At 32.1% G+C, this 15761-nt stretch overlaps 2 protein-coding genes across 3 annotated transcripts; one reads left to right on the forward strand and one right to left on the reverse strand.

Annotated features, from left to right (window-relative positions):
- The first annotated feature begins 4375 nt into the window (after window positions 1–4375).
- LOC106328519 (phytochrome-associated serine/threonine-protein phosphatase 3) lies at window positions 4376–7257 on the forward strand. Its single transcript, XM_013766971.1, has 10 exons — window positions 4376–4638; window positions 4757–4903; window positions 4981–5048; window positions 5143–5200; window positions 5747–5857; window positions 5944–5994; window positions 6072–6215; window positions 6294–6389; window positions 6471–6542; window positions 6888–7257. The coding sequence occupies exons 1-10, from the start codon at window positions 4558–4560 to the stop codon at window positions 6969–6971; spliced, it is 912 nt and encodes a 303-aa protein (XP_013622425.1). The 5' UTR covers window positions 4376–4557; the 3' UTR covers window positions 6972–7257.
- A 1138-nt stretch (window positions 7258–8395) lies between these two features.
- LOC106332729 (putative E3 ubiquitin-protein ligase XBAT34) lies at window positions 8396–11405 on the reverse strand. 2 transcript variants are annotated; one of them, XM_013771219.1, is made up of 7 exons: window positions 11289–11405; window positions 11076–11201; window positions 10894–10988; window positions 10734–10806; window positions 9069–9237; window positions 8835–8920; window positions 8396–8738 (listed from the first exon to the last, which is right to left on the reverse strand). In XM_013771219.1, exons 1-7 carry the CDS (start codon window positions 11388–11390, stop codon window positions 8409–8411), a joined length of 981 nt encoding a protein of 326 aa, XP_013626673.1. In that variant the 5' UTR covers window positions 11391–11405; the 3' UTR covers window positions 8396–8408. The 2 variants fall into 2 exon arrangements, with proteins under 2 accessions (XP_013626673.1, XP_013626672.1); XM_013771218.1 differs by having other exon boundaries at window positions 8396–8920.
- Between the last annotated feature and the right edge of the window lie 4356 nt (window positions 11406–15761).

Genomic DNA, 15761 nt, shown 5'->3' on the forward strand with positions numbered 1-15761 from the left:
CCACTCTTTAGGATAATTTGAGTGATATCAATTATCTATTATACATGTTACCATTTACTTATAGTTTATACTAAAATGAATAAATTAATAATTAAATTACAGTTATATATTTCTACATGTGTATTAATTCATGTCTTTTTAAAATTCTTATTAAAAACTCTCTAAAAATTACCCAATTTGTACTTTTTGTATTTCTAATAATTTTTGTATCGATTGTTATATTAAAATCACATGATAATGATTCAATAGTAAACATTTGATATTGATTTTTTACATTTTTAATTTTAAAATAATAAAACTTAAATTTATTTTGTTTAATACAATTAGGCAATTTTAATTTTAAAAATAAAATAAGATATTGGCTGTAAAATTTCAGTAATAGTTTATTAAATTTCATATTTCAGATGTATTACATATTAAAAAAAAAGCTATATATTTTTAAAAAATTTATTTGAATCCCTGATTTTTAGTTTGTAAATTACAAATATATTATATGTATCACACAGTTACATTGTTCACTATATATGTCACCATTCATATTTTGTTTTGAACCATTTGTTTTAAACGAATCACAACTGTTTGGCATTATGTGTTCATCTTATATAAACCACAGTTAAACTATATTGCAGTATGTAATCCATTTGAGCCGCAATATATTGTACTGTATAATTTTTATTTTCTCCTCCTTTGTGGACTAAAAAATGTTTCAACCATGTTTTTTATTTTCTTGCCGTCTATAATTGTCAAGAGAAAGAGATAACATGACAAAATACCAATTCTTTAGACATTATTTGATAAGTGATTTGTCTTGCGTCATTATCATATTGATTTTGAAAGAAAAATGATGATATGACTTAAATTTAATTGTGACATAAACATTTATATTTCATGCTGATATATATTTTTGGTAAGCTTTTTTTTTAAAATATGATAATAACTCATAGATCATCATTAATATAACAATAAATAAAATAATAATAGAAAAAATATAATAATATTTTAAAATTTTCGAAATATTATTTAATTTTATTTATAATTATATAATTTTTATTACTAAAATAATTCTTTCAAATTTTATGCAGTTATTTTAAATTGTAATTTTCTGATCCCAATACCATACTATTAGTTTCTTTTAATATCTAAAAATTTTAGAAATATTATTTAGTTCTGTTTTTTGATAATTATATACCTAAGAAATTTTCTCTTAATTTTGTAGAATATAATTTAATATCTTCTAACCAAAAGAAATAGATAAAAAAATCTTTTGAAGTTTAAAATTTCAAATATTACAGATATATTATTAAATATAAATTGAAATAAAATTATTTATCTTTATCTTAATTTCAATATAATTAAATAAGATTTAAAATTGACAAAATTATATTTTAAAATTTTTATTTTTGCACATGGTATACGAAAAGATCTCGTCAATATGTAAATGTAAGTTTGTTCAAAACAAATGTAAATGTAAGTTAAGATATTTAAAGAAAATATTTTTTTATCCTTTATACAATATATAACATAAAACAGTTAGCAAATATGTGAATAGCATGTACTACTACCATTCACTGTTTTAAAATAAAAGTAATTATGTATTTTATTTAGAAAAAAATAATTCTTTAACAAATTTTCCTAGTAATTAAACAAGCTCACAATAATGATATATAATTGAGGGCTTATAGGCGAAATAGCCATTTTTCAGAGACAAATTAGATAACTAGCACTGATTTTGACATAATTTAATGTATGTCTTTTTGCTCACGTTTCAGCCGGTTATACCCCTTTAAGTTACAAGTTGCAGTTACAATGATTAAAATAGGTGACGTGGTATTTTTCTGTGGAATATAAACACGCACATACATATACGAAGGTGAGAGGCCAGGTATTTATCACTTATGATAAGAAAAATGAGGGGATACTAAGTGTACACGTTTTACAACTTATGGAAACTTAGCAGAGAAACCAATTTCTTAACATTACAATTCTATATGACTTAATAGAATAGGTGACGACATTAAGGCTAAATAGCATGGAAATAAAACACAGAAATGAATATATGTTACAATCTATTAACTAATCACTAAACCCCACAGAGAAATATGACTCCTAATCCAATATGAACTCAAGTCATCAAAAGTGTGAAATTCCAGGCATATGCATTCATAATCAGGCTGATGAATTTTTATTCTATATGACCCAGGTGGAATAAGAAAATTTAAAACTGCCAAGTACAAATGACAAAGCCAATCTTGTAGACACAAAGAATATGTTGATATGTATATGGCTTTATGGAAGCTGGTAATTCTGACCCCAAATGTCAACACAAGCCGACTATAATTCAAACCCTCTCAAGTAATCACTATACCCAAACATGGGAATATAAATCCTAAACCCAAATATAAACCATAAACTCAAATAGAATGGAACAAAATAAATAATATAATGTGAAAGTTCAGTAGTGTTCTATTCCATATCACCAAAATAGTATATAACACCAACCTCATACAACCCCTCAATAATTAACCATATAACAACCCCACCATAAACTCCTAAATACTTACCCTTAAACCATAATCACTAAATCCTAAACTAAAATATAAACCCTAAACTCAAATATAAACCTTCAACCTAAACAGAATGGAACTAAATAAATAGCATAGTACATATTGGTAAAACTATGAAATGTTTATGATATCATGGAAGAAGTTAATGCTAACTCCAACCTTATCCCTTCCACCGACAAAATACTATACCCTAAACCTTAATCATTAAATCCTAAACCAAAATATAAACTATAAACACAAATATTAAAAGTATGTAGTAATTAATTTCCTTAAATCATAGACCTAACCCCCAATCTCACTCACCCTCTAAATTCTAAACCTTAAACTTTATTTACCAAACCCTAAATTCAAATATAAACCTTAAACCCAAACAACAAATGTAGATGGGGTTAACAAAATTTGTGTGAAGTTTACACTTATGTGGATCGGGTTAACGAAATGATAAAATTGAGTTTTAAATTCTTAGTTTTGATCAATACACATAAACTAAGATATAGTAATAATACAACAACAAAACATAACTTATGCTTATGCACTGTACAATCATATTTCTATTATATGTTCTGCGTATAGAATAGAATACAACAAATAATAAAGATTATATACTCCATTTCATATGAATGGTCTTTGCATCATTACATATAAATGAAAATATATTCACCAAATGGCTCAAATCCAGTTTCGAATAATTTACTTGACAGCCTAAATTTTCCATTTGTAACCTGAGAAACATGAGAAAGATAAAGGTGTTAGGATCCATATAACAAAGTAAATGTAAAATAAATTGTATAGTATAACAATAATGTGGAATGGAAACTCTGTAAGACGTAATGATATACATAGCTCACGATCTTAAACCACACAAGGGAATATATAAGAAACCCTATCAACTAATCATGAAATTCTACACGGAAATATGACACTTAATTCAATGTCAACCCCAATCTTGCAATGGCGAACTCAATATTCCAGAAACTAACCCCTCTCCAATCATCACTAAACCCTACATGGAAATGTAAACCCTAATACACGTATAAAAATAAGTAAATATAAATACAAGTATGAATTTAGAATCTAAAGAATGTGATATAAAACGTCCAAATTGATTTCATTCAAAGTCAAATGGAATATAAATGTCTATATTTTATTTTATTCCAAGTCAAATGGAATATACCTAACGGAGATCATGTCATTTCTAGACGGTGAAACCCGTATGTAACGCAGATGTTATTCCATATCGAAACAATATTACTACACCATTTACTATGCATATCAGATAAAAACACAAGTGGAATAGTTGATTTGGACACAGACAAAGAGAATGTGAAGATAATCGAAGGAAAACAGATAGAACTTACAGGAGTTTCAAAGATCTGAGAAGAATCGAGTTCGTGAAGTTGGAGAGGAAGGTTGTGTTACTAACCGCCGGTGAAACACTAACGCGGAAGACGATTGACAAGGAAGTACGAAGGAGATGTAAAAGCTTCCGATTGCATGCGGATGCGAGGCGTTGGAGGAAATCAGCGTCGGAGACCTTTTGACTTCGAGAAAGTTACCAAATGAAGTATAAAAGGGGAGATGTGAAGTAGGGAAAGACACGTTTTACTTTTCTGCAGTTAATAATTCATAATTTTAATTTAATTTTTTACAGGTTGCGCCGGTTATACGAAAAGGTATTATAGTATTAATATATATATTTAACGGCGTGTATAGGACTATTAGGGAAAATTGCTAGCGGGTGAATTACGGTTTCTTTTGTGGTTATAGGTTCCAATTTCCCTATAATTAATGTGATGCCCAAATAAGTGATGTTTGATGAGTTGCTAAAAAGAGAGAGAGACGGATCCGAGTTTGAAGACCAAATTGGGTTTTGGGTCAGACATTGGTTCCTCGTGTCTCTTTACGTAACCCTAAACGAAACGAAGGCGGAGAGAGCAATGCTCTGTTAGATCTAAATCCGAAGAGAGAGGGAGAGAGAGACGCCCAAATCATCATGGATTTAGATCAGTGGATATCCAAGGTCAAAGACGGCCAACATCTCTCCGAAGACGAGCTTCACCTCCTCTGCGAATACGTACTTTACTTCGAATCTTCTGCTCTCCTCTATAGATAACATTTATAGGTCTTCTGTTATATAGACTTCTCAACGGTTGATACACTTGGTAACGTTCATATGGTGTTTTGTTTAACAGGTGAAAGAGATTCTGATTGAGGAATCAAATGTACAACCTGTCAACAGTCCTGTCACCGTCTGTGGTGATATCCATGGCCAGTTTCACGACCTTATGAAGCTTTTCCAGACCGGTGGTCATGTTCCCGACACTAACTACATTTTTATGGTAATGGACTTTTACTGTTTTTTTTTTTTTTTTTGGGGCACATCAATCAGTATGAGATTTCATTTGCTTTTTCCCAGGGAGATTTCGTTGATAGAGGTTACAACAGTCTTGAAGTTTTCACTATTCTTTTGCTTCTTAAAGCAAGGTATGCTTTCCATATGTCTTTCTGTTTCACTTTGTCTACCCGCATTGTTCTGTTGTGCTTAAAACCCATCTCTCTCTTGTATGTCAATGTGTAGATATCCAGCCCATATCACACTTTTGCGTGGCAATCATGAAAGCAGACAGCTTACTCAGGTATGTATTTTATTGTTGCAGTGCTCTTCATGAAGTTCCTAGTAGATAAAGTAGTTTTGAATTTTCTTCCGCAATTGTTATAACTGGATCTGAAAGTTATATATGTACATGTGGTAATGTCATGCCAGACGTAGACATGGATGTTAACTAAGATGCGTTTTAGTGATACTCGAGTACACAGAGTTCATCGCAATATCTTATTAATTTTTTTACATCCACTGCCAAGGAAGAAGATTGTATGATAAGTTTGTATTTTGAACACACTTGTGGTAACTCTTCAATATGATTTAGCTGAGAGCTGCACCTCCTGTTGTTACAAATTTAATGTATATTCCAGTATCTGCTGACAGTATGAACAAAAAATATTCTTACGTTAGTGATGTTTGTAATCAAATAATGGTGTTTTGCATAGTTTCTTCCTGCTCACTGTTTTCGTTTAAATTTTTCGTGTTTAATTTCCATGCTACACTTGGTTTGTATTTTGTGTCCCTGAAGGTTCACTTTTTTTTTTTTAATAAAGTTGTTGCCTTGAATTATAATTGCTAGGTCTATGGTTTCTATGACGAATGCCAAAGGAAGTACGGTAATGCTAATGCTTGGAGATATTGCACGGATGTGTTTGACTATCTTACTCTTTCCGCTATTATAGATGGCACTGTAAGCATATTCCCCATGATCTTTGGCATTGTGTATGAATGTATAAGTTGCGTACTATATTTAAAAATATTGCTTCCTCGATGTAGGTTCTATGTGTTCATGGTGGCCTTTCACCTGATGTACGGACGATTGACCAGGTTAAAAAGTGCCTCTTTTTGATTAATGATTGATTAAAATCTCATTCACTCACTTCAGATCTTATTGTGTCCTCTAGATAAGATTGATTGACCGGAATTGCGAAATCCCGCATGAAGGACCATTCTGTGATCTTATGTGGAGCGATCCTGAAGATATTGAAACATGGGCTGTTAGTCCACGTGGGGCTGGTTGGCTTTTCGGGTCCAGGGTTACCACTGAGGTATGGTTGTTTCTTGTTGTTGAAAATTTGAATAATATGTATAAGAAACACTTCTTTAACTTTGGCTTTTGTGTGCAGTTTAACCATATAAACAATCTTGAACTAGTATGTCGCGCACATCAGCTTGTACAAGAAGGTCTCAAGTACATGTTCCAAGACAAAGGCCTTGTAACTGTAAGTGTGGTGCCTTCTTATGGTTTGAAGTGTAATAATCTGCTTGGTGATGTTTCTTCTCTTTAATTTTTGTGTGTAAAGGTGTGGTCTGCACCTAACTACTGCTACCGCTGTGGGAATGTGGCTTCTATGTTGAGTTTCAACGACAACATGGCAAGTCATTTGTTTCCTCTTTTTCTACTGATATATATACCATTATCTCGTGTTTCATGTTCTTAAACCTACAAGAGGGGTCTCAGTTTACTTAACCCTTTTGTATCTATTAAGCTGCTCCTTTTGGTGCTCGTCTCTCTAACCCGAACATGAACGGACTTTCTTGTTTATGGGAAGTTAGACAAGTAGCTCTTGTAAGATGGAGTTAGAACAATGTTTTTTGCCATTTATATATGAAGTCACCTAGTTGGTGCTTGTTCTCCTTGTGTTCTTCTGTAGACTTGTTTGCGGAAAGTGTTTATGATCTGATCCAGTCCCCACTGACGGTTATGCTTTTATTACCAGGAAAGGGACGTGAAGTTCTTCACGGAGACAGAAGAGAACAATCAAATGAGAGGGCCAAGAACAGGTGTTCCTTACTTCCTGTGATGATCCTACATTGTTAGTCTCATATTGTTCTGACGAAGTTAGCGCCATTACCGTTGGCTTATGTTCTTGCAAGGTATATCTTCTGATGTTGTGTTTACACTTCCATTGTTTTTACGTCGTCTTTTGGAAACAAACACATTTTCTTGTGGAAGTGATCGTCACTTTAGCAATTCTAGTGGTTTTGATGCAGTTTTTTTAACTTTGATCTCTGACTCTGGACGTTGTTATACATGTGTTCTGTATGTAAGACCAATCTTCTCATCCCCTCTTTGCTTTGTTCGGTTAAGTTTCGGTTATTGCTGGATTGATTAAATCATGAAGCCGTCAAAGTTCAGTAATAAATAATTCACCAAACGAAATGTATAACTAGCAGTAATGCTGGATTTGGGTCGGGTATTTCAGTAGCCCTCAGGTTTATTTGCATTGGATACTTTATTATTTTGTCTAACAAACTGAAGATCCTCCAGATCCATATCTGAATGTATTTGACAAATATTTAAATTATTCGAATATATTCATATGATCAAAAAGTTAATGTAGTTAGTAATTGTCATTATAAATATTTGAATTATCAGTATAATTGATTTTATGTATGTATAAATATTTAATATTTATAGATATCTATAATATCTTTTGTTTAGATCGGATCTAACTGATGACCATTCTTACCCTTCTGGAAAGAAGAAGAACGAATAGAAAATAAACGTTGCAGATGAATAAAATTGCAGGAATAAAAATGAATGGTTGTTTCATTCCATATTTAACAAGAAATAACTTTATTTTTTATTTCTCTGCAAAAAAAAAAAAGAATGGTAGAAAATGAGATAGAAACATTATTCTTTGTGAATGGTGATTTTTTTTAGGAATGTTAGGAAATTCATTATTCCTGGTCGTTACTTAGACACCCTTCGTACCCTCAGATTTTGTTATTTGGATATACAAACCCCCGATCGTTGCGTAGGTTGTAGAGGCTTTATAATTTTGTAAATTTTCATCAATACCAAATTTTGTCAATCAATTTTTTCAAGCCTTAGAAATCTTCAAATTCTTAAAAGCTATTTTTGAAATCATTCTTTTTGTTGTTCACCTTTTTTTAAACTACTTTTAGAAAACTTTATAAGTTTTTCCTTCACCACTTTTTTGTTCATTTCAACCCAAATAAAATAGACAACACTTGAATTATAGCAAAATGATTATCTCCTATATAATTTGAAACAGAGAGTATATAGCAAACAAAAACCATCTAATGAAACCCAGACGTTCAAACATAATAAAATCCCAAGATTAACAAAACCAAACATAAAATTGGAAAGAAAAACAAGACAAAGAAAATAGATAACTGAGTCGTAAACGAAGCCGGTGCGGACATGAATGGTGAGGATCTTCGAGCCATAGAGGTGATAAGATGATTCGTTTTGTTTCCATTTTTTTTTCTGTTCAAACATGATATAACTTAATGACCTGATCAATGCTGGCACGACATATAGGACATTTCTTGTTTCTGATCTCTTTCAAGCAAGAAACGCATCCAGCGACATGTCCGCATGGCACACATGCTGCTTCCGATGACGCATCCTCACAAATCACACACACTCCAGATCCTCCACTACTTCCTTTACTCTCATAGTCTGCACACGAGAATGATGGATAGTGAACAGAATCGTCTCCTGCTTCCACCGTTACGGCTCTCGGTAGAGGAACTGATGGCGTAACCTCATTGGAAATGATATTTTCAGTTGTTTTCATAAACATTGGAGGATTCATTGGCTGTATAAATTTCCAATTATTATCAAATGAGTCAGAGAGACACACAAGTAGGAAATATCTTGACTTCCTAAGTCGTATCATTATGGCAAAACATACCTGTGGAGTTCCTTTACACGCCTCACAAAACGAGTTCAGCTGTTTTATGTCGCCCTTGGTTGCTGCTGCCAGCTTAAGTCGCATTTCTAAAAAAACGTTGAGATTAAAACAAAAAAAATATAAATAATGTTTTCAATTAAAGGTTGAAGCATCAAGTAAAAGAAGAATAGCTTTCTATGGTTACTAAATATTTTTTAAAGCAAGAATAGAGAATAAAAAATTATGTACACTTACGCCTATCGACTTGAGCCCAACGCCTAGCGTGAGAAATGTATCCCCTTTTTCTCTGCTTCTTGAGCTTTGATAAGTTACAAACAATCATCACTGAAGCATCAGACTGATCTGATCCAAGCTCCTCCAAGTTTGCTTTCCACAAAGGAATCTCCATCATGGGTTGTGCATCCTAATTATATACACATCATAACAGTTTCATAAGTATAATGGATCGTGTATCTTCTCAGTTCTCATTAGCCACTTTCTTACATTTTACTGTTCGTTTTCTAATCTTGGCCTAAGTGGTCTCTTAGGTTCGAGATTTAACCTATCATGAAGTATGTTTCATGCAAAGTTTATGTCATTATAAGACTTTTTAGGTGATGATTGTTTATTTGGTTTTTAGATTGTAGTTTTTGGTTTTTAGTTTTTTTATTTTAGTTTTTAGATTTTGGTTTTAGTTTTTGGTTTTTGATTTTGCCGTAGATTTTGGTTTTTTTGAAAAACTTGATTGGTGACTAGATTTTGGTTTTTGTTTTTAGATTAAAATAAATAATTAATGATAAAATATTTTTTCAGGAAAAATAAAATAAAAATATCATAAGTATCACTAAAAGTAAACTAATATAAATTTAGTTTAAAATAAAAATAAAAACAAGAAACCAAAATATTGTAAAAATTAATGGCTGTATTTTAAATATATTTAAGTTTATATTTACATAATATATTTTAACTCAAAAAAAACTAAATAAAATGTATTTATATTTTCATTTCTAATTCTTATTTTCCAAAGGACCAATACACCAATTTAACTTTGCATTTCATTTTAATATATTTCAAGATATATATGAACCTACTATCGTTCCATCGTATTTTTCTCTTTAATATTAATAGCATACATTAATTATTCAACTAAACTAGATAATCAGTCAATTATAAATATTTATTTAGTAAATAAATAAATACTTCTCATAACCTTTGATGTACAATATAATGTCGTCTTAAGTAATATTTTGTATTAAAAACTTTATATAAATTTAACCAAATTTATTAGTTATAATTATTAATTTTATTATAATTGAATAAATTAGTTTTAAAGAATATTATTATTTATAAGATTTGTTTTCATGTCTTTTTGTTAAATAAATGTGGCTCTTACAAATAAAAAGAAATATTTGTTTATCAAGGAGGCATATCTTCACGTAAGAAATATCAGTATTAATAATGTGTTGAATAAATATAGATATATTGTACCTGAATTATTAACAAAAAAACAAAAAATAATGTGTGGAATAAATATAGATATATTGTACCGGAATTATTAAAAAAAACAAAAACATAAACAAATTACTTTTAAAACAGTTGCCGTAGGTTTGATAGAAAAAACTCCAAAAATACAGATTCTGGTTTTTCCTTTTAATTGCATAGGAGACTCAAAAACCAGATTCCCTATTTTACAGGGAAACTATTTTGGCAAAATCTTGAATGGCTTGAAACTAGTTTTTGGAAAAACTAAAACCAAAAACTAATTCAAAAACCACAAACAATCAACCTAGTCTATCATGTATTTATTTATGCTTTTAATTTAAAAGTCTTTAGTAAACAATAAACAGTTTCATAAGTATAGTAATATCAAAACTTGGAAACAAATCCTAGTTTCATAAGAGAAAGGATTATATTTAGTACCTGAAGACTAGCATACACAAATAACTCCAACTTCAAAGGGTTTCGAGAATCAGTTGGTACGATAACAACCCATCTGCAAAAACACAAGTCCTAAAGCAGATTCATATTCATGTGCAACAGTAAGAAAGACAAGAAACAAATAAAAAAGAAGGATACTCACACTTTTCTTGAAAGAAGCTGATCAGGAGAACATAATTCAAGAAAGCTGGGGCCATAAAGTTCACGCATCCAGCCAGAGAACAAGCAGATGCGACTCTGCATAATCAAACAGTTTAAAGCGTATTAAATCATAAAACGTCTCATACTGTTTACTCGTTTATTATAGAAATAGGTGAAGCATACCTCGATTGCGCGCACAGTATCGCTGTAACCTTTAGCCCTAGCAACCTTAAGAGTTTCTGCTACATCATATAGCTTTGCTTCTGCACAAGCTAAGATTAATGGCGTTCTTCCTTCTTTATCAGCCCACTACATCCAAAACGCACAGTTGCAACTGATAAAAACGAAATCTTACAATTATAAAGATGAGAAGATGGGACTAGAAAGAAGAAAAACCTCGAGTCCTGCCCCTTCATGGCAAAGGGATTTGATACTTTCGACATCGTTGTGATTCACTCTTTGAAATAGCATCTCGTCTTTAAGCTGTTGTTGCCCCATTTTACTAAAAAAATTGGTTTTATCACGATGATTAAACAATTAAAAAAGGGGATATATATATATAGAAGAATTCTTTAAGAAAAAAAAAGAATATATATAATATAATATACAAGGAAACTACTAAGAAAATAAAAAGTACTTTCCTCACTAAAAATAAATGATTTCCTCTTCTTTTTCTTTTCTTTCGGAGGGGTATATTCAATTGAGAGTTTCTGGTGATTTGCAATAAAATAACAAATCCACTGTTATTCAAACATGAATTTTAAAATCTTATTTAAAATCCAGTGTTATTTAACTTGACATTTTATGAACTAATCTCAATCTAGTGTTATTGAAAATATTTTAAGTTGTGGAATTTTAAAGTTTTCGAGTGATTTTAAAGTGTTTGGGTGGAGTTACTTGGTTAAAAAATTTAAAACTCAAATCTTATGGTTTTAATTGATATTTTAGAGTGGTTTAACAAAAATCATTTTAATCTCTGCGATTCAGTGAAATCATGTAAAACTTCATTAAAAATCAAATCACCTCAAATTTTATATTGAATACATTCTCGTTCGAAGAAGTGTCCGAGAAAGTAAAGAATTTGACTTTTAATTTAGTTGTCCGCATAAAAACAGTATCTAAAAATAAAAATTAATTACTAATTATATATATATATATATAATATTAAATAAATATGGTAAGGTCGTTGAGGAAGATGTTTGACATGACTAAAATACATTGATCAAAACAAGTTAATGGTGATATTTAATTATTCAAGTTTCATCGGGCCAGATGATTATTATTCCCAACGATGACCAGGTAGTTATCAGTCTCGTCAATTATATTTCAAGTTTGGTTCAAATTCAACAAATGCAGGCAAAAGACAAAGGTGATTAGTCCATTTCTCGTCGTTTCTGTTTTAATTTTTTTGTTTGTTTAGAACTTAAATATTTATGTTTAAGTTTATATAGTCAAATTTAGTTTTTTTAGTTCTGAACTTCTGATACTAGAATTTGGTACTTTTATTTAAATTCATGGTTTATGATTTCCTTGCATTTTGTATGTATATATATGTTTTCAAAAAAAAAAATATATATATATTTTTAAATAAAAAAAAGAAAGCTAAAAGCATGATTAACCCGGAGTTCTTAGGATGAGGTTTTTAGCGGAAGTTAATAAACTGTTTCTTAACTTTTAATTAAAATAACTAAGAACCGGTTCTTAAGTAGAATCCCACTCTAAAAATTCTGGGTTAATTATGGTGTGAAAAGGTTGTGGAAATATCTTGACTACTTAGCAAAGAGGTGTCTGTCAATTTCAAAAGTTGACTCGGGACACAAGGCCAAAATATCATGACTTCTTCTTAGCAACGAAGTGTGAGAAGTTCAAACCACTTGGAGTTGAATGTTCAGAGGAGACCAAAAGTCTTTATAATTCACATATTTGGTGATAATTTTTTTTCTAGCAAATAAATGCTGAAATGTCCTTTAAATTCAATAATTATATTTTATTTGAATCTAAATCATTAATGGAATATGATCGGTTAATTGTTATTTTTTTGACAAAAGTAGAGCCGGACAAAAAACCTGGATCCGAGGAACCGAACTGAACCCGATCTGAAAAACTAGCATCAAACCCGAATCAAAATTGACTAAATATCCGAACAGATCTAAAATTTTTGTATTTAAAGAACCGAAACCAAACCCGATCCGAACCGAAATATTTCGGGTACCCGAATGTATCCGAAATTTTTTTATAAACCTATATATTAATTTTTTTTTAGATTTAATGTATATTAAAAAACATCCAAAATATATTTGATACTCTTACCTTATCCAAAATACTTGAAAATATATACAAATAATAATAAAAAAATGTCTAAAATAGTTAAAATATACTCAAAATACCAGAAATACTTAAAATATTTATTTATTCTCTATCCAAATATTCAAACCAAACCAATTTATATGTTAAGTTTAGGTATTTTGACATATGTTATTCAAATTTATATGTAATATATTATTTTGTTTATAGATTTTGAGTAATTTAAAATATATAATGGATTTTAAAATTTTAAAAATAATTTAATGGGTTATCCGAACTCGAACCGAACCCGCAAAGATCTGAACCGAACCCAAATCAAAATTTAGAAATACCCGAATGGAGCTAAAATTTTTGATCCCGAAAACCCGAAATCCGAATAAATCCAAACCCGAATGGATACCCAAACGTCCACTCCTAGACAAAAGCATGAAAATAAACAAATTTGACCATAAAAAGAAAGAAAATTAAGTATTTTAGGCCAACAATAAATATATATATATGAAAATTTGACCGGTCACAACATATCATCTAATTACCTTCATTTGTGACGTGCACCACGACTGAAGCTTTATCCCAAAAATTCCTTCGATTTATGTAACTGCTATTTAAGTTTTAAAGTGAGTACTTATACTTTTAGTTTAGAGATAATCGGCCTCCATCTCCTTTTTTTTTTTTTTTATCAACATCGGCCTCCATCTCCATGCCATCATTTTGGACAATAATTATGCGAGTATCCCTCCTTTGGTATCATTTAGAATAGTAACTTTGATTTTCTTCGGCAATTGCTATAACTGGTTTTGAAAGTTATATTTGTGCATGTGGCAATGCCGTGGCAGACGTAGACATGGATGTTAACTAAGATGTGTTTTTGTATGTTGGTCCCAGTCAAAGCTTCAAATAGAACTCAAGAACAATTGTTTGTTTGGTAGTTAAGATTACCTATTTTTGGTTTTTTTTCCATTAGTTTCCTCAACACAAGGAAGATCAATTCTCTCCTTAATATGCTTAAGACAATAACACAAAATATTTAAATAAAATACTGGTTTGGTTTACGCCAAATACTTGCGATTGAGAACCTTGGTTCGTGATGATACCCTCCGGTCCGGTTCTGCTACATGATCATCACGTACTGAAGATGCATCATTAATCCCCTTCCCAAAACGAATCTTGTCCTCAAGATTAAAATCAGGGTAACTCTGTTTCAGCTGCTCGAAATCCTCCCAAGTTGCATCTTCTTTTGGTAAATCCTTCCATTGTACTAGCAATTCTCGGAGCTGACTCCCTGTTTGTTGTGAAGCTCGTACTTGAAACACTTCTTCTGTGATCAATCGTAAGAGACCATTGGAGCGTAGTGGTGGGAGCGTTCCAGATGTTGGTGTGGCGTCTCCAACTCGTTTTTTAACTAGTGACACATGAAAAACAGAGTGGACACGGGTACCTTCCGGGAGCTTAAGGCGATAGGCGACATGTCCAATGCGTTCTTCAACTTGAAAAGGGCCAAGTACCTTGTAGACAGCTTATGGCAAGTGCGCTTGAAGATGGTATGTTGTCGATACGACTGGATTCACAGATAAACCCAGTCTCCAACTTCGTATGCAATGTCTCAACGCTTTAAGTCTGCTGCTTGTTTCATTCTGTTGCCGGCTCGTTCAAGATTGTGCTTCAGAACCTGCAATATCTCATCACGTGCCGCCAGTTGTTCATCGAGTTCCAGGACCGGTGTAGTGCCAATCTCGTACCTCACTAGGGGAGGTGGTTCTCTACCATATAGAGCTTTGAACGGCGTCATACCAGTGGACGCGTGGAAGGTTGTGTTGTACCAGTATTTTGCCCACGGCATAAAGGTACTCCATTGCTTAGGGCGGTGGTGGATAAAGCAACGAAGATACTGCTCAATGATCCTGTTGACGACTTCGGTTTGGCCATCGGTTTGGGGATGATAGGCTGATGACATCCGTAGTTGTGTTCCTGACAAACGCCATAGCTCACACCAGAAAGTGCTAACAAAGATTCGGTCGCGGTCACTTACAATGGATTTTGGGATGCCATGGAGTTTGACGATGGATTTGGCAGTGTAAGGATGAGAGAGCGGAATGAGGTGCGCTGATTTTGTAAGACGATCCACGCCGACCATAATGGAGGTGTGATTATCAGAACGAGGCAATCCATCGACGAAGTCCATCTATACATCTTCCCAAATCTGAGTCGGTATTGGAAGTGGTTGAAGCAACCCCGCTGGTGATAAACTTTCATATTTCACCCGCTGATAAGTATCACAAGCAGCAACGTATTCCCGAACAGACTTATGCATGGATGGCCAAAATAACTGTTGTGCGAGTCTCTTGAACGTGCGCAATGCACCCGAATGTCCTCCAATGTGTAAATCGTCGTGTTCCTTCAACAAAGCTGTGATCTGAGGAGATCCTGGTGGAATGATGATGCGGTTGTTGTAGCAGAGGAGACTGTTGCGGTGGTCATATGGTTTGCCAGGGGCAGTGTCGGCTTGAAGGCCAATGCATATGAGGAAAGGATCCGTTGTGGCCGCTAAGTGCAACGCTTCCCACA

Source organism: Brassica oleracea, chromosome C3 (assembly GCF_000695525.1).
Source record: "Brassica oleracea var. oleracea cultivar TO1000 chromosome C3, BOL, whole genome shotgun sequence".
Taxonomy (NCBI): Eukaryota; Viridiplantae; Streptophyta; class Magnoliopsida; order Brassicales; family Brassicaceae; genus Brassica; species Brassica oleracea.

What these genes read in the sequence shown, in the direction of transcription:
- LOC106328519 (XM_013766971.1), top strand. Translation starts at nt 4,558, where the DNA reads ATGGATTTAGATCAGTGGATATCCAAGGTCAAAGACGGCCAACATCTC. An exon ending in ACACTAACTACATTTTTATG is followed by an intron (nt 4,904 to 4,980) that starts GTAATGGACTTT and finishes GCTTTTTCCCAG; the next exon opens with GGAGATTTCGTTGATAGAGG. An exon ending in TGAGTTTCAACGACAACATG is followed by an intron (nt 6,543 to 6,887) that starts GCAAGTCATTTG and finishes TTTTATTACCAG; the next exon opens with GAAAGGGACGTGAAGTTCTT.
- LOC106332729 (XM_013771218.1), bottom strand. Translation starts at nt 11,390, where the DNA reads ATGGGGCAACAACAGCTTAAAGACGAGATGCTATTTCAAAGAGTGAAT. An exon ending in ATGAAGGGGCAGGACTCGAG is followed by an intron (nt 11,202 to 11,288) that starts GTTTTTCTTCTT and finishes TTTTGGATGTAG; the next exon opens with TGGGCTGATAAAGAAGGAAG. An exon ending in TTGGGCTCAAGTCGATAGGC is followed by an intron (nt 8,921 to 9,068) that starts GTAAGTGTACAT and finishes ACGTTTTTTTAG; the next exon opens with AAATGCGACTTAAGCTGGCA.